The sequence below is a fragment of the Microcebus murinus genome, chromosome 15 (assembly GCF_040939455.1).
Source record: "Microcebus murinus isolate Inina chromosome 15, M.murinus_Inina_mat1.0, whole genome shotgun sequence".
NCBI classification, from domain to species: Eukaryota; Metazoa; Chordata; class Mammalia; order Primates; family Cheirogaleidae; genus Microcebus; species Microcebus murinus.
In genome coordinates, this window is record NC_134118.1 from 58,628,534 (window position 1) to 58,654,158 (window position 25,625).

The following is a 25,625-nucleotide window of genomic DNA, read 5'->3' on the forward strand; positions in this document are numbered from 1 at the left end:
TGATGCCTTTAATTCTATCTACTCTGCTAATTAGTTGTGATTCTACACTACAAAGCATTAAGGAAGGTAGCATGGATAGATCTTCAGAGAGTCAAAGTAGACTATCCCAGGGAAGATCATTTCTAAGCTAAAATCTGAAAAATTAGTATGCACCATACAGGTAAATGGTAAGGGAGGGAGAGGAATATAGAATACAAAACCTGAAAAAACTATAGAATGGCTCAGTATAGCAGTAAGATGAACATGTAAAAGATTAGCATAGAAAAATAAACCAAGGCTGAATAACAAAGACCTTGTTATCCAAATTATGGAGCTTGGATGTTATGACAAAGTTAAAGTACGTTTCAAACAGGGACGTGACATAATGAGATTTATGGTTATGAAAGACACTGTGATTAAAAAAAAACTCAAATAAAAAAAATCAGAGGAGAACTAAATAAATGGGAGAGATATTCCATGTTCATGTCCAGATGTCAATTCTTCTCAATTTGATCTATGGATTCAATGCAATCCCAATCAAAACCTCAGCAAGTTATTTTGTGAATATTGACAAAATGAGGCTAACATTTATATTGAGAGTCAAAAGATTCAGAATAGCAAATTCAATATTGAAGAACAACAACATAGTCAGCAGACTGACACTACCCAACTTTGAGACTTACTATAAAATTGAGGCATTGTAGTATGGGTGAAAAAATAGACAAAGTGATCAATGGAACAGAACATTGGCTTGTGATTATCTTTCTAATTTTTTGTTAGGGCAATTTTTGTGAAACCACAGATAAATCAAAGATTCATGTTATTTTTGAATATGAGTTCCATCATGGAACCAATGTAGTGCAGACAGCCTGAAATATCAACAAAGTGTTTGGGAAGGATGAGGCTAATGAAAGCACAGTACATGGATGGTTTGAGAAGTTCCGTTCTGCTGATTTTAATCTTGAAAATGAGACATGTGGGTGACCTGAGACCAAGACAGATAATGATCATAAGCTGAAAACTGCAGTGGAAGCAAATCCATCTCAACCTACGTGTGAATTAGCAGCAAGGTTGACGTTGCTATTATAACAATACTGGACCATTTGAAACAAACCGTCAAGGTAAAGAATCTGGATAGATGGGTACTGCATGAATTACATGAGTGTCAGAAGAGAAATCGTCTCGAAGCTTGCCTTTCTTGGCTGTCACAACATAAAGGCAAATCATTTCTACACCGTATTGTTACGTGTGATGAAAAATGGATTCTTTTTGACAACTGCAAGCATTCCAAAAGATGGCTGGATAAAGATGAAGTCCAAAACACAATCCCAAACCGAATATTCATCAAAAAAACCTGTTTGGTGGTCCAGCACTGGTATTATCCACTATAGCTTCATAAAAACTGGTCAATCAATTACAGTGGATGTCTACTGCAACCAATTGGATGCAATGATGAAGATGCTTGCGATTAAGCAGCCAAGATTGATCAACAGAGACGGGCCGATCCTCTTGCAAGACAACACCTCACCATATGCTACACCAACAACGCTGCTCAAACTACAGAGGATGGACTCAGAAACTCTGTGTCATTCACCATATTCACCAGACCTTGTACCAACTGACTACCACTTCTTCCAGGCTTTGGACCACTTCTTGCAAGGAAAAATATTAAATTTGCAACAAGCTGTGGAAAATGCCTTTTGTGATTTCATCGCCACTCACTCTCCAAGCTTCTTTGTTGCTGGCATAAACAAGCTACTGTTAAGATGGCAAATGTGTGTCAATAGTTTAGACACATACTTTGATTAATTGTCTGCTTCTTGTTTGAGATATAATAAACTACACTTTTGATTTGAAATCAGACATCTCATATTTAATGACCTAATACCATGGTAGAAAGAATCAAACTTCCTTAAATTTTGCCATGAAAACCACCAATCTAATACTAAGAATTGCTCCTCTGAAGTCCTTCATAACTATTAGGCATGCCCATAATAATCAGCCTTTAATAAATATATTCCTAAAAGATATTTTGTTTCTACAAGATATATTAGTAGGGGACTGGTAATTAGTAGGGGACATTGGTAATTAGAGTACTTAACATTTTAGTCTTAACCGTTCATTAGCTGTTTAAATGTAATAACTGGCTCCTCACAGTCATCAAGAAATGATTTATTTTGAATAAAATTTCCAGATATGGATATTTTTATACTTTTTGGGTATTTTTATAATTTAAATTTTTTTTAAAGTAAGTCCCCCTAAAACAGACAAAATATTTTCAATTACATAGTATAAGACTGGGTGCTCAGACGCAGAAAAACTTGGCTCAGGAAACAGAGCAATAAGAAGAAAATCCCTATTTCTCTGGTTTCTTGGATCTATACCAAAAGTTCTCTTTACTGTTTTTTCTACCCTCTTCTTTTGTGTTTTCCAAATGAATTCAGCTTTTGGGGAGGGGTGAGTAGAATTCTACACAGCATTTGTCTTTGATGATTCAGGATCATCATTTATATGCTCTAAGTATGATTACAGGCACATAGAATTTAGAACTTAATGACTTGGGCACTTGCTTACTCACTCAAAAAAGGACTATTAAATCCTCCTACCATTAAATATGTGTGACTGGCCTTCTGGGCAGACAGTAACATGATGATCTTTCTACAAATTAGTATATCATGGATGGCAGCAGTGTTTTTCAAACTGTTTTCTCCCTGGCCTAAAAAAGTATGATCTTCATTATTGTTGTTATCTTTTGTCATCTTTTCATTATTGTTGCTAACAGCTACATTAAAAAGAGTATCATTTCTGTATGTTCAGCACAATTGACAACATTTTGTGAGGCAGACCCACTTTTAAATGTAGTGTGTTCAAAAACTATTAATACTTTTAGCACTGCTCACCACTTCATTAATTTTTTGGAACTCTTTGAGAGGTAAATTATTTGAAGCTTACAAATGATTCTTTACCATGAAGATAATGATGCTTCTATGAACATGAATGCAGGTGATAAAATTGTGTAAGACAGTCTCATAGTAAAATTTTAAAAATCTCAAATTTTAAAAGAAAATGTATTCACAAGTAACACTAAAACATAATGAACTCTATTCATAACTTGTTAAGAGAACATAATCTAATGTGGTATATGTATACCATGGAGTACTATTCAGCTCTAAGAAACAACGGTGATATAGCACATCCTATATTTTCCTGGTTAGAGCTGGAACCCATACTACTAAGTGAAGTAGCCCAAGAATGGAAAAACAAACACCACATATACTCACCAGCAAACTGGTATTAACTGAGCAGCACCTAAATGGACACATAGGTACTACAGTAATTGGGTACTGAGCAGGTGGGAGGAGGGAAGGGTGGTGGGTATATACATACATAATGAGTGAGATGTGCACCATCTGGGGGATGGTCATGCTGGAAACTCAGACTTGTGGGGGGAGGGGGGAAAAGGGCATTTTTTGAAACCTTGAAATTTATACCCCCATAATATGCTGAAATAAAAAAATAAATAAATAAAAATATAAAAAAATAAAAGAGAACATAATCTCTATTAATAGTTTCTCTGAGCCTCCATTCTCTTACTCAAAAAATATCTGTGTGCTTCTTAAGCTAGGCACTGAGCTAGATATCTGAGCTAAAAGGATCAAAACATTATTGCTCCCGTGAAGATTTTATTCTTGTTGGCAGCTATGAATGAGGGAGCTGAATTAGATAATATATACATAGGTCCTTGTAGTTTTAAAATTCTATGATTCTAAGCTGTTATTATGTAGCACCTAAATGAAGCTATTTAATTCATTATTTTTAATAAAAATATTTGTGTTTAGAAACTTATTGCTGACACCTCCAATTTAGCACTTCTAAATAGAAAGAGGTGAAATTCAAATGTGTCCAATTTGCTATTTGTTATAGGAGGAAATGGCAATTGTAATTAATGTTGAAGATCAGGTGAAGAGAATTCTTTGGATTCTTCTTAACCATACTGCCTTTGCTCTTTATTTCCACAGATCATTGAGAGCTAACTGGAGAATAGCATAGTGAAAATGTTTTATGAGCTGAGAAATATTCTTGGCTGCCTTTCAAAGCTTCAGTAGGAAACAAAAACCATAAAACTGACATCCCAGGAAATCAAAACCAACTCCAAGAAAAAGTTTAAATACAAATGTTTAATCATTAACATAATGAAATGATTTCATAAAACTTTATTATCTGCTAGAGATAGGCAACACAACAATGGGGAAAAAATGTTTAGCTACAGAAAATATCAAACCCAGACTTTCCTAAAACATTAATTCTCTTTTCCCTTCAGAAGTCAAGCCCCTTTTCCAAATTACTCCTATTCAAAAGACATATAGTGCCCCAAGGGGGATTATGCTTAAAACAAGGGTTAGCAAACTGTAGCGACAGACCAAATCTGGCTAGCCAACTGTTTTTTCATTTGATTACATATTTCCTATAACTGCTTTCATGCTACAGCAGCAAAAATAAATAATTATATTCATTTGGACTGAATGGTCCAAAAAGATGAAAATATTTACTAGCTGGCCTATTACAGAAAAGATGTGCCGACCCCTATCTTAAAGAAGCCTCACTACCATGATGGTAATTATTACACTGATTTTGTTTTTCAATACTAAAAATTTCACAATTAACATTTATTTCCTTTTTAACTCCTCCAATAAAATGCCCTACCACCTCTTTTTATGATTTCTAAATTACAGACCAGCATCTTATGTATTCTTTCTTAGTTTTTTCTAGTATACATTTTAAAAGTCATGAAGAGTTCTAAATTGTAGGCCTCTAAATTTGTTTTCTTAAAATCTACCCCTCACATTCCCATAGTAAATAATGACTTGGAAGAAACCTCAAAAAAGCCCTAAAGAAGGGAAGCCAAACACACACCGTTCTGAGAAAAACATTACCTATGATAAATTTCATAGTGCATGTAAAATATAAGCAAATTTTAATTTTAAAGGCAAGATAACTATAAGAGACCTACGTGTCCCAAAACTACAAAAAAAGTAATTCCCAATTTCTAGTAAAATGTTGCAACAGGCTATCTTCTAATGAAATTCATAGCTTTATATGCTATAGTACTTAGTCACATGTATAGATAAAACACAAATCAAAAAATATTCATAGACTTATACTATACTGTAAAACTATTATAAGAAAAAAATCTGTTATCCTACCAAGTGGCAAACTGGTCAAAAAAGAAAAAACTCTGTTATACATTTTCCATTTCTTCTTTTGCTCTGTTTTCCTTAGTATTTCTGTTTACTATTATTTAAATCAGTCATCTTCTAACTGTGGCCCGCCAAGGACGTTTATCCGGCCTGCCGGGTGTTTTTGCCACTGCTGCCTGTCTTGCTTAGCAGCCAATAGTCCAGGGCCCACAGTGCGCATGTGTGGAATGTACCCTGCACTCTTCAATGGCCCTCCAATGGTCTGAGGGACAGTGAACTGGCCCCCTGTTTAAAAAGTTTGCAGACCCCTGATTTAAAGTGTACCAATGTAATCACTGAGTTAATGATACTGTAAAAAATAAATAAATAAATAAATAAATAAATAAATAAAGTGTACCAATGTGAAAACTATGTTATACAGGAGTCAATTAAGTATAAATTGAGAAAAACTATTTACCATAAAATAGACAATGAATGTAGCAACTTTAAACATAGGTATAAACATAGTGGTTAAAAGTATCTATTAAATGGTTACTACTACAGTTTCTTAAAACATAAAAAATACTCTTTAAATATTTTTAGATACATAAGAATTTTTACCCTGAAATAAACACACTTTTTCTATCCTAAATCCTGATAGTATATAAGGTAGCAGTAGTGCAATTCAAAGAGCATTAAATCAGAAGATAGAGGTTCTAGTCTTTTTTTCCTTTAAAATTCTTTTTTTTTTAAATATTTTTATTAATTTATTTTCTTAAATTTCAGGATATTAAGGGGGTACAAATGTTTTGGTTACCTAAATTGCCTCTGTACCGTTTGAGTCAAAGTTATAGGGTTCTAGTCTTGTGTAGGCCACAAAGGAGCTATGTGCCTCTTACATTCTAGGGGTTTTTGTTCCTTCTGAAAAATAAAAGGTTGTACTAAATGACATCTAAGAACTATTCCATCCATAAAATTTTATGATTTTATGAAATTTTTAAAACCACCATAAAAATCACATTAAAAAAATTTACAGTCTTTCTTGAAAAGTGTCATTTAGAGAAATGATGCCTACAAAAATTTCCTCTAAGGTGCTTCATGTCATGAATCCATTGAACTTACCTGAAACCTGGATATGCTGCAAGAGAGGCTACCCCATTTCCTGACTGTTATTTTAAAACTCAGACCTCTTTTCAGAAAGCTGCTAAGCCTGGAATCTTCATTTTCAATGAAAGCTGGCTTAGAACTTATTGCTTTTTCCCCTAACCATTCTAACTGGAAACCAATTCTGGACTATTAAGTGCAGAAACAGTTTTACGAGAAAACAGTTATTAATATCATAGATTCTCTAGGACTTAACAGAAGATACCAATCAGTCAACTTTTAACTTAGCATTAAACTTTTTCATTTTTTTCATACATTTAATCATTTTTATATTCTAGGCATAAAATAATATTCCACAGCATTTTTTATATAAAGCATTAGAGTTATAAAACAGAATACATGATCTTCCCTTTCTCCCAAATAACAAAACTATCTTCTGCGTCTAAGATTAAAATTTTTTTTTTCATATTTTAAGTTTGTGAAATCAAGACATCTCCTGGAGTTAGTGATTTCTCACCGTTTTCTCAGCATTGTTCTTCAGTGTGGGCACACAAAATAATGATGTGTCTTACAATCAATGGCATCTTAGACAGACAAAATGCCACAGTATCTGTCAGCTGTAAAATACTTTTTCTAATTCCAAGATGTTTTATTTAATCAGTTTCCTCTACTAGTATATAAGTTCTGTTGGGGTACAATTCAACCTCAGTTACTAAATTTCAATCTGTATGGAAATTATAGGAATATCGTACAAAATAACTAGAAGAATAAATACTGATTCTTCCTAAGCAGTTATGAAAAGCCAGGTATTATTGTGAAGCACTTTATGTTTATTTAATTTTAACAACTTAAAATCTGTTACTGTTATTATCTCCATTTTACAGATGAAGAAATTAAGGCTTGTTATGGAACTTGCCCTAGGTCCAGTTCAGTGTTTTATCCCTAACACAAAGCCTGTTCAGAATGAGTATTCGATAAATATTTACTAAGTGAATGAACACTTTCAAAGGAGTCTTAAAACAACCCAGGTAGACAAAATCATTACTAATGTAAGTCACAGAGAAAATGTACAATAAACACAGGCTTAAATGGTTAGTTAACTGCTTAGACCTAGAATGCTGGACTGTGTGGTATAGTAGTTGAGTCCAAAAGCGGCTCAGAATATCTGCTATGGAGTAAATATACCTACATTCGAATCCCAGTTCTGCTATTAGTGATGCATTAGCTGGAGGAAGGTATTCATGCATCTATATGCTCAAGTTTTCTCACCTGTAAAATGAGAAACAAGATCTCGTAAGATGAGATCTTGATCTACATGAGATCTACATAAGATGAGAACAAGATCTACCCCTTCTGGTGTTGTGAAGATTAGGAGTTAATACAGCAAAACGTCATAATATGGTGAGTGGAGTTCAAATAAAGGGTGTCACATTATTTGGAAGTTAATAAATAATATGGGCCCCTCTTAGGCTAATGACCCTATGTTCTAGAGGTATGTTCCTAGTTTCAAAATCTGTTTAAACCTGATTAAAGTTTGGTACTACCAGGCAATCGCTGTCAGCTGATGAAGATGATTCAGGATTCTGTGACTGGCTGGAATGTCCCAGATAGAGAAAGTTTTTCTAGGAATTTCCAGGTTAGTTAAGACTCATTTCCTCAGAGGAGACTGAGCCAACCCTACATCTCTGCAATTCTGTTGACAGGACTGCTGCCTAAGACAGGGTTAAATGATGATTTACTATCTAGTTTGCTTTCCCATCCCCACCACAACCTTGAAAAACGTAAACATTTAAGCTAGCCAGGAGGTAAGACTGGAGTACTGGAGCCAATTGCCAGACGTATAATATCCTACTTTGCATTAATACAGGGACCTTTTTGTGAGTTTTTCCTTTACCTGTAAAACACTTAAAACAGTTTCTAGTACATAATAAACACTAAAAGAATGTTACCTAATATTATTAGCCCAGTATAATTCAAATCACCTCCCTACCTCAATGCCTCACTCTATCATGTTACCTATTTTCCAAAGAGATACGCTACCCTTAACAGCATTTTCAATTTTCCCAAATGTAGTAAAACACTTTGAAAAGAGAATCATACATTTCCTCTAACTCACATTATAAAATAAGACAAAAAATCTTAGTCAAAGGACCCATAAATTAAATGGACATACAGAAGAGGAGAAGTAAATATCAGGTTTGTGTATTTTTCAAGTCCCAAAGATACTACTAAATGAGCCAGGGAAGAGGAGAAAATACTGGTTATAATAAGACAATTTTATAAGCATGAAATATACCTCTTTTTCAAAGCACAAAGATTTCTAAGGCTAAGCAAATAGTGTATCTATGTTCTATTTACAATATGCTAGTTGCAATTCTCAGTTTCATAACTAATTATCACGTCTTCTCTTTTAAGTAACTTCAAATAGTCAAAATAGTTTGATTTAATATGCACAAGATAGTCAAGACTAGAATATATCATAATTCTTTGATCAATTTGTTAAATATTTTGAATTTGGAAATTAAAATCTTCATAAGAAATATATATCTTTATGCACTGTCATTTTGGGACAAAGTCATACGGATTTGATCTGAATATTATTATAGAAAATAAATAATAGCTTTGAAAAATGAAATCAGTGAATATTCTATGGCCTAATTTTATGTAGAAATACTTCGTAGTTAGTTTATAGAATTTTTCAGTCTTCCTATTCCATGAATGCTTTAACAATGCATGAAACTAGTTTAATATTTGGGAGTTTTATATTTCTGGTATATCTATTAGTAGTTATTTTTTCAATTTCTATTAATTGTATTCAATTCAAATTGCCAAAGAACAAAAATACATGTGGAGCTTTTATTTGTTTTAGTTTTCAAGTAATAGCAATCTAATTAGATAAAACAATCACTTCTAGGCAATACTGGCCCATCATATAATTATGAAAAACAAAAAAACAAGAAATGAAAATAGAATGTCACTCTATGAGATTCTTAGAGTTATTAAAACTAAACTATATAAGATTTGGCACAAATAAAGTACAACCCAAACTCCCTACTTTGGATCCACCAGCATTATACGTGTTCATGAGTGCTTCATCTTAGTTTTCTGAAATGTTAACTAAATTCACAAACTGTGACCAGATATTTTTCTATACAAAGGAAACTGTACAGCATTTATTTGTATAGTCATGTGCCACATAACTGCATTTTGTTCAACAACAGACCACATGAACAAAGGTAGTCCCATAAGATTATAATACTGTATTTTTAATATACCTTTTCTATATTTAGATATGTTTTGATACACAAATACTTATTGTGTTACAATTACCTACAATAGTATTCAGTATAGTAACATGCTGTACAGGTTAGCAGCCTAGAAGCAGGAGGCTATACCATATGTGTTGCTGGATGGTATAGCAACAGGCTATATGGTATATAGTGTAGTAGCCTATACCATCTAGTTTTGTATAAATACACTCTATGATGTTCCTCTAGGTTTGTGTAAGTACACTCTACGATGTTCACACAATGAGGATACTGCCTAACAATGCAATTCTCAGAATATAACTGCATCGTTAAGCGGACACATGATGTTCTTCATTTGAGCAAGCCACTAGGAGAGGGTGGTATACACTGTATACAGATGTTCCCTGAAAAGTTCAATATAATGAAGACTACTTGAGAAAATGATATCTAGTAGCTGTCAGACTTTAGCATCTCCAATATGTCTGCCAATTCCTAGTAAGCCAAATTGCCTACAAAACCAGGATATTTTTATAAAGTACCTTGTCTGGTTTCTCACATCATTTTATTTCAGGAGCATTTTATGAGAACTCTGCTACATATTCTACTTCCCATCTGGTTCATATTTAACAGTGTATCCCACCCTGTTCCTTTTTAGGCTCCAAAACCAGATGTCTCTGATGTCACATAAATGTGGCAAGTCACACTATTTCAGCCAACTTCTCTGACTTTTTTTCTTCACTTACAGTTAGGCAAATGAGCTATTTGTAACCCTTTATGCCATCTTAACTCAGAAGTATTAAGAGCGCTCAAGTACTTCAACTCATAAAACAAAAAGATTGATAAATATTTATGGAATATCAAACAAATGGGGAGTAGAGAGTAGGGCAGTCTACCTCCTAATGATAGTTTCCTAGTGACGATTTATACTCTGATAAGGCAGTGCTACTTAGGAAAAAAGATAACAGCAATACTTCTTATCACATTTAATACTGAGACTTACAATTTGCTTTCTCCCTTCACTGTAATTACCATCAGCAAAACTTTGAAAATCAATATATACATCAAGAAACTATGCACAAAGTACATGAAATTACATTATCAAACATGGAGTACATATAATATATATTACTTAAAAGACGTCTATGCATTAGTATGGAAAACAAAATAATATATTTGTAAACAGTTCTAAGATAACACACACTCTTGTTTGAAATGACATCAATACTAATTTATATTCTATTCTATCTTATTTTAGGAAACAGTATATTCCAGAGAATTCTAAAATCTGAATATCTTTCATATAATTATAGTCTACTACAGGAAATAACTATGCTTAATCCATCTTTGTTCATAGTTTTAGTTTTATTTTTATAACAACCCTAATTTTCATAGATAATACTAAGGAGTGTCTGTTGATAATAAACTACAAAAATGAACTCAAATGCCCCAAACAGGTATCAGGGTGGTTTTTTCAATTATATATGAAAGTTTTATAAAGTGATCACATGAAATAATTTAATGGGTTGTAAGAGAAAAAAATTAAATGAATTGAAAAATGTTTTCTTTTAGGCCAAATGAATAGATAAAATTTGTATAAGAAATGCTATTTAGTCTATATTGCAATCACTATTGCTATGTAATGGCATATTATTGTGTACTAGCAGTGCTATTAAATACTTCTTACCTTCCCCTTTCAACTGCTAAGGCATCAAGTTCATCAAAGAAAATAATGGAAGGAGCCACTGCTCTCGCTTTTCGGAAGATCTGGTGGAAAGAGTGTCACATTAGTTAAAGATCAACAAACTCCAGAAAATTCTGTAGTTGGTTTTAGTTTGAAAACTGTATTTAGAACCAAATCTATTAGGTACAAGTCAACCAATCCAATTACTTGTGTAAAACTCAGGATTTTGTAATGGATGTAAAAGTATCTCCTTCAACAATGCTTACAGAGATAAGACTACCAATACATACTCAAATGGGTGTGACGAAGGCAATTTAGTTAAGCAAACAGATAATCTCAGTTAAAATCCCACCTCTACTACTGAGTACCTGTGTGTCTTTCAGCAGGTAATTTTACTTCTCTAAACCTCAATTTCCACATCTATAATATAGACAATTGCCTACCTCAGAAGAATATTTTAAGAATTAAATAAAAAAAAGAATACAAAGCATTTGGCACAATGCCTAGAACATAGTAAGAGCTCAATAAATGATATGCATTATTAACTATTATAAACATATGTTTAAAAGAAAAAACATAAATGTGTAAAATTAGCCATAGACTAGCATATATTAATAAAATACCCATATACTCAAAAGTCACATGCCTTACTCATTTCTTTGAAGGCTAAATGGGAAAGCAATGGCTGATGAAAAGCCAGGACAAGAAAAATGGTCAAACCTTAGAAGAGTATGTGCCGTCTGCAGCAAAAGCCAACCAAACTACCAACCTCAGAGACTGGCAGACACCCAGAGCAGAAATGTGGAAATGAGCTAGAAAAAGGCACCACAAGCAGAAAGAAATCTGTCCTATAACTTAGACCCCCCATTTTTTGGTCACAAGTAGTACAGCCATAAAAATACAAAACAGTTACCAAAACATTAACATGAATAAACACTTCCTTTTTCATGCTGTCATTATCAGTTAATATTTTATATGATTATCATTATCTACAATTTCAAGGAAAAAAAGGACAAAAAGTAATTTAAAATTTTTTGTCATGACAAAGTATTCTGATCCTTAATACTTCTCATTGGTACTTCAAAAATAAGGACCATCATTCCATCTTTGTTTTTGTGTTCTTGCCCTTACTCAGTGTCTGTGAGCACATAGGGTCCCTGTGTGAGACAGGACAATACCTGCTCAGGAAAGACATGCGGACAAATTGCTGGCTCTAGTTGCCTTGACTCTGCATGAATTTACTAGTTGAGTAGGTTCCTCAACATGAAGGAGTGACACAATCAGGCACTGGCTTTAAAGGCCTAGCTTTAAACTTAAGAGAGGGAGAAAGATGCATCATCTAAATCACCAGAGAGAGGCCAAAGAAGTAAGATTAAAAACAGTAAGAACAGTACAGTGAAATTTACATATGCTAAGCTTATTCAATTTAAGTCCTTATTCATTTAAAGGACTTAAATCCCATTTTGGGATCATGTGTTCTCCTTTGTAGATACAGACATATCCTTTATTTTAAAAAAAAACAGAAATGCTGGTAATTTTTTTAAATATCATTATTTGGTAAAAATAAAGGCTGGTAATATGATGTTTAAAATAATCCCAAAGTATTACAGATGATCAAAACTGCATTTCCAAATAATAAATAATATTTGCCTGAAGAAAAAAATGTACCACAAAAATTTGGATCTGGAAATTTCAAAGTCCGTTACCCCAAACAAAATGGGAACCACACAGAAAGACAGAAGCGTGGTTCCCTAAGGCAGAGTGCCACTTAAGGGCATAATTTCTTACCTCTCTAACTGCTCTTTCAGATTCGCCAACATATTTATTCATTAACTCAGGCCCCTGCATGAAAAGAAAACAACTATTCAGTGTCTTTATAAATGTAACCATGTATATTTCTTTTGATTAAGGAGAAAAAATATACACAGACAGAAAAGAAACAAAAATCTGTTTTAATTAAATTAGTTCCTTTAGCATGCTTATTTTCACTAGGTGTTGTCTATGCCTTAAAATTTAAAGCCATTCTATGTTCTAAAAACTGCACGTTAATACAAAGGAAAGGCTGTGACTAAATGTAATATTTTAACATCTATTCAACACCTGTGTATACCTCCATTAATATTTTTACAATATGCCAGGCATGGTGCTAGGCACAAAAGATAGAAGAGCCTAATTTGGAAGACAACAAAAAGGTAACATACATTCCCATTCCCAGGCCTAACTAATGTGATTAGGTCTACTTATCAAATTCAAAGATGCACATATTTTGACATTAACATTTCTGAATTTTAACATTTTTTTTCTCAAGTACCTAAATATCAGATATTGTAAGAAAAGTGGCAGACTTTTTTTTTAACCACACACCTATTGTCTCAGAATACAGTCACTCCAAGAAGCCATGGAATATTAAAAAAATTGAAACTGTCCTTAGAACCACAACTATTCCCTTCAGAAACGGACATAAAGTTTCTCCCATAATGCCAGATGTCTTACTCAGCTATGGAGACTTTTCTCTCAGTGTATTCATTGTTCCTCCCAGCATTTAGCTGTGTTGACACAGTTCCCCCTACACGCCAAATCCAATGGACATTATGTATGTGTGTGCTGCTCTTTCCTCTCTGCAGACACACAAACACAACATACATACCCACAACACACACACATACCCCCTCTTAGCTTGAACAACATTCATATTCTATTCCATGAGATCATTGGTCCAGACAATTCAGGGGATGTTACTAGACATTAGGTTGAGTATTTCCTAAACAACTGACATCAATTTTTAAAAAACTGACTGATTCAGACACATAGGCAAACCCTAGCAAAATTTCAACTAATCCCACAAATTGGTTTACATAGTATTTAGCTTCACTTAAAACATATTACAAGGAAAATTAGCATACAGTATGGCAAGTACTATGATAGAAGCATGTGGAGATACCATTGAAACCTACAGAAGAAATTCCTTTGAGTCAAGGAATGTTCCTAGAGAAAGTAACATTTCAGGTGAGTCCTCAGTTGATTTATTCCATATTCTCAAAAGTATGAAATACAATAAGACCCAGGAAGAAATCAAAAAGATCTCTGATGAACCAAAATAAATATTACTATATGCACTTTAGAAGAGCTCTTAAGGTCTTTAGTGAGAGTTCACTGACTTTTAAATTATACACAAGACTAACACACTTGAGTAGAACTGATGTACAAATTTAGTACATGTATAACATAGAATACAGGGAGATTGCAGCAATCATAAGGTTACTTAAAGTGGGAGGCTGGGAGGGCATCAAAACAAATTTGTATTTTACCCTGTAAGCAATAGGAAGGGTTTAGGGAAAGCTAACTGATAATAAGGATTTTACTGAAAGATGATTCTGACCACAAAATAAAAGACAGTTAGGAAGGACATATGAGGCCAGAAGCAGAAAGGCCAGGAATAAAATGATTAAAACAGTGATGGTCAGAAATGATGAGGAACAAGATTAAAGCAAAACAATGGCAATGCAGGGGAAATGAGAAGATAGCCACAAAAAATATTAAAAAGATAGAATAAATTTAATTTGTTGTACGTAGCAAGATGTGAAGGTGAGAAACAGTGAGGTACAGAATAATTCAAAATTTGACTTCATGGTACTATTTTTGATGTTCATGATAATGATTTAATTCACCAAGGAAAAAGATGCTCAATATATTCAGTGTGGCAGCTCTCACAAATATGTAGTTAATAAAGTGGTATCACCAAGATGGCTGAATAGAAGGTAACCTGCTCATATCACCCAGTAACAAGAAGCCTGCACCTTAATGCACAGTCAAAAGTCTCTCTGAAGGAGCATCAGAATTCAAGCAGGAGTTTGTGAAAAACCCTGATGGAGCAAGACGTAGAAGGGTTGTTTAGAGAGTGCAGACCAACACCGTTGGCTGATCTGACCTGCTGAGCTTGCTTCCAGGTCCAAGCCCAGAAACAGGCCAGTCCCCCATGCGGCTTGGCTGGCCTTGTGCCTGCAACCAAAACCATCCACCAAGGGGCCCAAAAAGAATTGTGCATACTACTGCCTCAGCTGAAAGGCTTACATCTGTCTCAGAAGTGAATGTGAAAGTTGGCCTATAACACTACTCCAGGATTCTCCAATTGAGATCTCAGCTCAGAGCTGCTCGCAAAAGGACCCACACAGAGGGAATGATATGGTTTGGATGTTTGGCCCCTCCAAATATCATGTTGAAATAAGATCTCCAGTGTTGGAGGTGGGGCCTGGTGGGATGTGTGGGTCCTGGGGACAGATCTCTCGTGAATGGTTTGGTGCCTTCCCTGTGATATGGTAAGTTCTGATTTTATTAGTTCACTTATAAGTTCACTTATTAGTTCACTTATTAGTTCACTACTTTAAATTGGTTGTTTAAAGTAGCCTGGCACCACCTCCTCCACATGCTTGCTCCCTCTTTCACCTTACATCTTGAATGGAAGCTCCCCAAAGCCCTCACCAGAAGAAGCACAGTTTGCATAACCATGACCCAAATAAAGCTCTTTTCTTTATAAATTACCCAGCTGCAGGTATTTCCCTTATGACAACACAAAATGGGTTAACATGGGGAGACTCAATCATGTTTCGCAGCCCAAGAACTTGAGCCTCCCTGACAGGCTTGTCAACCTCCTTCCAATAGCAGATCCCAGTGGGCCCAGTCTCAGCTCTGGTACTTCTTGCTGCAGTTGGGAAACTACCCCCTCTGTGCTGAGACCTGCTGTGAGATGCATGCCAATAAGACAGGCTCTCCAGCCTCTGTCCCACAGCAGAGTCTAAGAAGGCTATCTCAGCTCCAGCCTCTCCTGCTGACACAGGGAACTATCCCATCTGTATAGCATCCTCTTGGGAGACAGGTACCCCAATAAGCTGAAACCAGGCCTCTCTAGCTTCTATCTAACAACAGATCCCAAGAGGGTCCAGTCTCAGCTCCAGCCCCTCATGTTGCAGTAAAGAAACTACTCTGTGCTGAGACATGCTGAGAGACACACACCCATCTGAGCAAATTAGACAGGCCCACCAGCCTCCTTTCCACAGCAGATTCAAAAGCAGCTCAATCTGAACTCCAGCCCCTCTTGCTACAATTGGGGACCTATCCCACCTGTGCAGAGATGTGCAGAAAGGCACACTCATCTGGGCCACTGGGATACTAGTAAGGCCTTACCTGTCAGTAACAACACTGAATTCAAATGAACTAAATTCTCCAATTAAAAGATAAGAATGGCTGAATGGATTAAAAAACAAGAATCAACTATATGCTGCCTATAAGAAACACACTTCACTTACAAAGATAAACACAGACTAAAAATGAAGGGATGGAAAATAATATTCCATGCAAACAAAAACCAAAAAAGAGCAGGAGTAGCCATATTTATATAAGGTCAAATAGATTTTATGTCAAAACAGTGGCAAGAAGCCTAGTGTAGTGGCTCATGCCTGTAATCACAGCACTCTGGGAGGTCGAGGTGGGAAGACTGCTTGAGGACAGGAGTTTGAGTACAGCCTGAGCAACATAGTGAGACCCCCATCGCTACACACACACACACACACACACACACACACACACACACACACACAAATAGAAATTAGCTGGGCATGGTGGCATGCACCTGTAGTCCTAGCTACTTGGGATGCTACACTGGGAGGATCTACTGAGCTTAGGAGAGCAAGGCTACAGTGAGCTATGTTGTGCCACTGCAGAAAGACAAATAAGGCCATTATATAATGATAAAGAAGTCAATTCAGCAAGATGATATAACAATAGTAAATATATATGCACCCAACACCACAGCATCCAAATATATAAAGCAAATATTAATATTAATTGATCTAAAGAGAGAGATACACTGCAATACAATAATAGCAAGGACTTTAACACCCCACTTTTGGCAATGGACAGATCATCCAGGCAGAATGCCAGCAGAGAAACACTGGAGTTAAACCATACTCTACACCTAATGGACCTAACAGACATTGATAGAACATGTCATCCAACTGCATAGAATACACATATTGTCACCAACCCATGAAACATTTGCATGGATTTTGGTATATGAAGGGATCCTAGAACCAATTCTCCTCATATATTGAGGGATGACTATATTTTCTCAGGCATTACTCAACACTTACTTCAATAACTTATGTGTATGAATGTAGAGTAGGATAGGATAACAAATACAGTTATGTTGATCCCAGGGTATGGAGTGCTCTGGGATAGATAAAGAATAATTCTAGAGTACTAGAGGAGGTAACTGGAGTGCTCAGTAAGACAAGGAGGGAGCTAATAAACTAGGAAAAAAAAAAACTGAGAATGAATTCGCCTATATTAAACCAAAGTTAGAGATAGTATGAAATAAAAATCAAGATTTTCTATGTATTTAGGGAAAGAAACAGATATAAATGTGTGCATATTAAGTCCTCTGTCATCATCAATAGGGTCTTGAAAACTGTAACTTTAAGCAAAATGACATTCAGCAAATCCTCAAATAACATCATTTTGTTAACGTCCTTTTGTTATAACACTGATGAAAAAAAATGGGTTTCACTGTACAGTTTCACTTAAAGTTGAAGGTTCCAAGAACGTACCAGTAACTCAGTAACATTAAGTGAGAATTTACTGTACTTACATATGTATATATGTACTTATGTATGTACATACACAAATATGTACCATATAGGCATGTGTGTACGTACATACATATGTACCATACATATTTTTTCCTGAGCTCTGTTCTTTGGGAGTAACTGAGAGCAGCAATATGCCAACAAGAAGCACACCTAGCACACAGAACTTGGCTTCTAAATTTTCCACCAAAAAGACCAAGGACTCTAGGGGAAATGTCTGATTCCAAGGCTGGGGCAGGCAAAGTACAAAATGAGTCTGGAGATCTTTCAGCAGACAGTAAGAAAGTACTCAATGAATGTTGGAGACATGCCAAAAGTACTCAAAAACCAGCTTAAAAGAGGGTCTATTAGCCATAATGGTGCGATTCAGATACTAGTACAAATAATGATAGTAATTAATGATAATAATGATAGTAATGAATTATGACTCAATGAATAGCATAGGAATTCATATGCTAATACAAATACAAATGAATATATAAATAAATTAAAGTTTTATTAAGGAATAGGATATTTACAGTCTCAAAGTAATTTCCCAAAAAGTATCACTAACTTCACAAGGGAAAAGAGTAATTTTACAATGGAGAAGCATGGCAGACACCACCATAATCAAAGTTAACATGACAAGAAATTGGACAAATGAAAATCAAGTAATACCTGATGGAATGCAATGAGACAAATACAGCAATATTTCTTTCTATAAAAAACCTAAATCTAATCCCAATTGAAGAATATTCTACACAATAACTGGCCTATTACCTGCAAAAATGTCAATATCATTAAAGTCAAGAAAAGCCTGAGGGAATTGTTCCCAACTGAAAAAGACATGAGATGTGACAAATAAATGCAACATATGATCTGGATTTAATCATTTTGTCAAAGGAAATTATGGGGACAACTGACAAAACTTGAGTGGCAATAATAATGTCCATGTCTAATTTTATGGTGGCATTGTGGTTGTATAAGAGAATTTTTTTTTGTAGAAACACACACTAAAAAGTTCAAGCATGACAGGGCTTTAGACAGCAACCAACTTATTTTCAAATGGCTGAAAGCAAAAAATGGTTGTGACTGTTCTTGAAAATTTCCTATAAAGTTTAGAAAGCTTAAAGAAACAAAAAAAAAAATTTGACCCACAAACATAGAAATACTGGAGTGAAACAGAAAAAAAGATTCAATACAAACAGACACAAATAATAGAAGTGATTAAAATTAACAGACAAGATCTTAAAAACAGGTGCTATAAAGATATCTGTACTCAAATGTTTATGGCAGCATAATTCACTATTGCAAGCATGTGGAAACAACCCAAGTACCCATCAATCCACGAGGGAATTAATAAAATATGGTATATGTATACAATGGAATAATGCTCAATTATAAAAAATGACAGTGATTTAGCACCTCTTATATTTTCCTGGATAGAGCTTGAGTCCATCCTCTGAAGTGAGGTATCACAAGAATGGAAGAATAGGCACCACAAGTACTCGCCATAAAATTGGCACTAACTGATCAACACTAAGGTGCTCACACAGTAGTAATATTCTTTTGGGGTTGAGGGGTTTGGGGTGGGTAAACTCACAACTAATGGATGAGGTGAGCATTGTAGGGGGGAAACCTCAAATCATGTAGGGGGCACGCCTCAAATCATGGTTTGGGTGTGGCAAAGTCATAACATGTAACCAAAATGTTTGTACGCCCATAATATCCTGAAATTAAAATAAAATTTATGTTTATAGAAAAAAGTAAATGGAAGATGCCAATAATTTCAAATATTTTCAAAATTTTTAAGGAAAATAAAAATTATAAGGAAAAGATAAAAACATAAAAAGAATCAAATGAAGCTTCTAGAGCTAAAAGATAATGCACTAAATGAACTTATAAGTAGAAGATCAGTAAACTTAAAGACAGATCAATCATTCAAACTAAAAAAATGAAACAAAAAAGATTGACAAAATATGCCTAGAGTTTCAAATACCTAAACAACCATATCAAGAGGTCTAACATACAAGGGGTCTTTAAAATGTTCATGGAAAATGTGCATTATGAAAAAAACTATACATGGATTTTTTTAAAAATTGCACCAAAATAAACTCATACTAACTTGTTATAACATTGTCTGAACAGAAGCTAGTTTGAGGCAATAGGAAGGGTAAGACATCAGTTTGAAAAGAGCCCAGAGCAACATGAATTCTGCTCAAATTGAAGCAAGAACAAACATCAATTTTATAGGGAAGCATGGGTAGAAAGATGGTGAAATCATGGATGCTTTACAAAAAGTTAATGGGGACAATGCCCCAAAGAAATCAATTTAAATCAATTTAAAAATAGATAACTCGGGATGAGATGATAAAGATGAAGCTGGCAGCAGACTATCCACATCAATTTGTGAGGCAAAATTAAATCTTGTTTGTGACCCAATTGAAGAGGACTATTAACAGCACAAACAATAGCCAAACCAAAGACATCTCCATTGGTTCAGCTTACACAATTGTTACTAAAAAGTTAAAGTTGAGCAAACTTTCCACTCGATAGGTACCAAAACTGTTGTGCCCAGATCAGCTGCAGATAAGAGCAGAGCTTTCAATGAAAATTTTAAATAAGCAGCATCAAAATCCTGAAGCATTTCTTCAAAGAATTTTAACAGGAGATGAAACATGGCTTTACCAGTAGAATCCTTAAGACTAAGCACAATCAAAGCAATGGCTATCAAGAGGTAGAAGTAAACCAGTTAAAGTAAAACGGGAAATTTTTTGAGATGGCTCAAGAATTTTGCTTCTTGACCTTCTAGAGAGCCAAAGAATGATAACACCTGCTTACTGTAAGAATATTGTGAGAAAGTTAGCCAAAGCTCTAGCAGAAAAACTCCCAGGAAAGCTTTACCAGAGAGTCCTCCTCTACCACAACAATTATCCTACTCATTCCTCTCATCAAACAAGGGTAATTTTTCAAAAGTTACAATGAGAAATCATTAGCCATCCATCCTTGGCTCCTTCTGACTTATTTTTTTTTTCCTAATCTTAAAAAATCTTTAAAAGGACCCATTTTTATTTAGTTAATAATGTAAAAAAGAATACACTGACATGGTTAAATTCCCAGGATCCTCAGTTCCTTAGGGATTGACTAAATGTCTGGTATCATTGCTTACAAAAGTGTCTTGAACTTAAGGAAGATTATGTTGAGAAATAAAGTTTATATTATTTTATTTTTATCTTTTAATTCCATTCCACAAACATTCTGAAGTCCTCTCATATGTATAATTGGAGATTCAGGAAAAAAATGGAAGGGGACAGACAAAAATATATACAAATTTTATTTTTAAAAAATTAACCACAGATTCCAAAAAGCTCAATGCCCTTCAAGTAAGGAAGCCACACCCAAGTACATCATGATCAAATTATTGACAACTGATAATAATAAAAAAAAAATCTTGAGAGGTCAGAGAATAAGAAGACATTACTATATTTAAACAAAGAATTACTACTGACTTCTCATCAGAAACAATGTAAGCCAGGTGACCATGGAAAAACAGGCTGCAAAAAAAAAAAAAGCTGTCGATATAGAACATTATATTCTTAAAAGTTAAAGGTGAAGACATTATCAGAAACATTATCAAACAAAAGCTGAGAGGATTTGTCATCAGATCTCACTATAAGAAATGTTAAAGGACATTTTAAAGCCTGATAGGAATTTATGAAAAATGGAAACCTATATCTATACAAAGAAATGAAGAGTGTTAAAAATGGCATGTATGTGAATAAATATAGAAGAAATTCTTGTATGCATAATTTCTTTAAAAGATAACTGACTAGCCTCATGCTTGCAATCCTAATTCTTTGCAAAGCTGAGGTAGAAGGATCACATGAGGCCAGGAATTTAGACCAGCCTGGGCAACATAGGGAGATCCCATCTTTAAAAGAAATAATGATAAGCCAGGTGCAGTGGTATGCACCTGTAGTCCCAGTTACTCAGGAGGCCGAAGCAGGAGGATCACTTGAGCCCAGGTTTTTGAGGTTGCAGTGAGCTATGAGAGGGCCACTGCACTCCAGCCTGGGCAACAGAGCAAGATCCTATATCTTAAATAAACAAACAAACAAAATAAGGTAACTGGCTAAAATAAAAGCATAAAATACAATATATTAGGGCATGTTTAAAGATAAAATACAGAACAAATAATAGCACAAGAGGGTAATGTTAACATTTTCTTAAAACTATTATTTAATATACTTCTGCATCTCTGACTAAAATCTTCAACCAACCAGGGAATACATAAAGAAAGTTATTAAACATCTATAAGTAAATAAAAACTTGCTTGGCACAGTGCTTTCAATGAGTAAATATTAATTATAATTAATATATCATTTGTACATTGGTACTTAAACTGTCTCCAAGCAATTATGTTTACAAAATAAAATTGTTGTTAAAGCTTATTTCCCCCAAAAAATATTACAGAGAGACTTCATGACTTCAGTTTCATCACCAATTATTATCCCAATTTCTTAAATAATGCAGTCCCCAAACAGATTTAACTTAAATAAAGACAATGTGACATTAGTTATGTTGATGCACAATGTTCGCGCTTTTTTAAGGATTTTGAAGAAACAGCAACATCTTAATGTCAATTTTACAAGCTTATTTTAGACACAAGTTAGACTATGTAGCAGGGACACAAAATGTACGCTCACAGCCATCACTGAGGTAAATAAACTTGAAGGCATTTTCATAGGAACTGTGGGATTGAGGAAAATGAAATGTAAAGGGTTAGAGTGTATTTCAGGCTCTATGGGCCACATACAGCCTCTGTTACATATTCTTCTTTTTAGTGTAAAATTTAGTATAAAAATTTGTACTTTTAAAGTATAAAATTTATTCTTAGCTAGGGGGCTGGACCAAAATAAGGGGCAGGCTAGATTTTGTCTAAAGTCTATGGTTTGCTGACCCCTGCTCTAGAATAATCTCATATAATTTAAACAGTTCACTATGTCCATGAGATCAAAAGTCATCAAAAATGATGATGACATGATTGCCAAGGAATGAAAAACCTTCAAAATATTAAGAAAATTGATAAAAAATATTTTAAAAATTAATGACACACAAAAAAAGCAATTTCAAAGTATCTAGTAACGTTGAAAATATTCAAACCCAATGGCACAAATTTCTTCTAGGTTCATACACCCTAGAGAAACTCTTATACATATACACAAGAAAACATGTACAAGAATATTACTGAAGCACTGCTGATAACAACAAAAATAAAACCTGGAAATATCTAAAAATGCATTAATATAAAAGTAGGTAAATAAATTGCAGTATCCTCATGAAATGGAATACTAGACTGCCAAAATGTGAATGTAAGGCTGGACAAAAGAGAAAGTTTGGAAGCAGGGAGATTAGCAAGGAAGCTGTTATACAGCCAAAATGCATTGCCTCATATATTTATAATCAAGAGCAAGAGTTCTTAATGTTTTGACAAAATTTTTGAAGGTCACATAACACTTGTAATTTTTCTCATTGATTATTAAGGTCATTCTGCATGATTTCACCTTGATCATTTTAACAGTCCTGTACTTCAGGGCAAAGAAAGAACTGCCTATTCATAATATAATATAAAGTCAAATAAACAAAACCAGCACTTTTCATTTATATGTGGTAAATTACTCTTTTTCCCAAAGGGGACTGTAGACAAGGAATTAAAAAAGTGAACAATCAAACAAGGATCATGGCCCACTCAATAAAATAAGCTTTAGATAATGGCAAAATGTGTTTTGGTTGAGTACTGGGGGTGGTAAGAAATTTTTATGCAGATTTTAATCAGTTTAGAGTAACTAATTAGGCAAGCTGTGGTCTGACAATGATCAGAAAGGAAATTGCTGGTGTCATTGTTTTTACTGCAATTATTATCATGCCAAGTCAGTTATCATGCCAACAGTATTATTGTTGCTGTTCTTATAGCAACTACCCATAAAAATCAACAATATGACATAAAATAGTAATCCAGTGAAGGTATTTCTTTAAGTAGTTAATATAACTCATGACATATATACTACTTTTTAATTTATCTGGCTTAACTGCAGGAAAGAGGTTAGAAAACCTGCAGAAATGGTCATTCTTCTCTCTCTATCACAATTCTAAAAAAGAAGATAACTTGACGATTAATGTTGGAAAGTACAAGATTACAGTCATTTCATGATTTCTTCTTTGCTGAGTACAATATCAGTATCTTAGTACTGATAGAAAGATTAATATTGTTTAAGTATCCAATGTATAGGCAAACAGATTTGATCTTTTGTTGAAAATGTGGAAATATGGCAAATAGCCTCAACCAAATGAAGGGTCATTCCACTATCACATAAAGTTGGACTATAGGAAAGCCTGTGGAGAAAAAACAATGCTTTTTCTCTCAAAACAAAACAGACAGAAAAAAAATTTAAGAGATTTGAAAATCTAGCCTAAGAATTTAGCACTATGAAGAAAATCTGAATTGGAATAATCCAAGTCAAGTGTTACTAACAAGTCATAGCAATAATGAAAGGACTGTAAGTTCCCTAGAGAACATGTGATTTTGTATAGAACTAGAACTACACACTGATGAATCTTACCTAGATGAGTGGCCTGCAAAATATAATCCAAGCAGCTGAACTAATACTTTGCATTTGGTCTAGAAGTCTATAAGAAGTCAAAGCAATTTCATCACCAAGGAAAGTTACTTTGAGTTTGACATTCAAGTTGCCAAAAATCACTGTATTCCAGTACAAAGAGTTGCAAAACTTTATATTCAGTTTCAAAGACATGTATTACATTTTACACTACCATTAACTGAAAACTTAACAGACCATAAGCTTTGCTGCCATGCTTTTTGTTCCATTTGAGGTCCCATATACATCTGCTTCTTAAAAATAGAAGAAAAGGATGGATGTGGTGGCTCATGCCTATAATCCCAGCATTTTGGGTGGCTAAGGTGGGAGGATGGCTTGAGGCCAGGAATTTGAGATCAGCTTGAGGAAGAGCAAGACCCCATTTCTACAAGAAATAGAAAAATTAGCCAGGTGTGGTGGTGTGCATCTATTGTCCCAGCTACTTGCGAGGTTGAGGCAGGAGGATTGCTTGATCCCAGGAGTTTGAGGTTGCAGTGAGCTATGATGACGTCACCACATACTAGCCAAGGTAACAGAGCGAGGGGAGGGGAGGGGAAGGGAGGGGAGGGGAGGGGAGGGGAGGGGAGGGGAGGGGAGGGGAGGGGAGAGGAGGGAAGGGGAGCAGAGGGGAGGGGAGGGGAGGGGAGGGGAGGGGAGCGGAGGAGAGGGGAGGGGAGCGGAGCAGAGCAACTAGCATGAGCTAATTTTGTAAAATCTTGCTAAATTCTTGATATTTAGTATCCCCTTTACTACCTGTAACAATCTTCGGAGGTAGGTATTCTTACTATCATAATTTTACAGGAAAAAATATAAAGTGCAAAGACATGAAGTAATTTAAATGCCAGACCTTGGATTCAAGTCTCTTAAATGTTACACTTGAAAGAGAAACTGCCCCAAATGTTTAGCCACCATCAGGCATAAAAGATAAGCAATGGATTAAAACATAAACATCATGATCTATTCATTTATTATCAATGGAGGGACCTTAGGAGTCATTTAGTCTAAACTACCTCACTTAAAACCTGAGGCAAAGTACAAAAGAAGCTGAGTAATATGCCAAAAGTCCTAGAACAAGTTAAATGGCGGAAATGATAATAAGAATGTAGGATCTTGGTTTCCAAACAACTACTCTTTCTAAAAACTATGTCCTCTCTCTTCTT

At 34.7% G+C, this 25,625-nt stretch overlaps 1 protein-coding gene across 1 annotated transcript in view; it reads right to left on the minus strand.

Moving 5' to 3' along the window:
* Positions 1-25,625, minus strand: part of AFG2A (AAA ATPase AFG2A) — a 312,707-nt gene that overhangs the window by 219,876 nt on the left and 67,206 nt on the right. The window contains exons 12-13 of the mRNA XM_012784173.3: positions 12,978-13,031; positions 11,193-11,272 (exon numbers count right to left, since the gene is read on the minus strand). Of these exons, the coding sequence (XP_012639627.2) occupies positions 11,193-11,272; positions 12,978-13,031 (134 nt within the window). The remainder of the gene's footprint in view (positions 1-11,192; positions 11,273-12,977; positions 13,032-25,625) is intronic.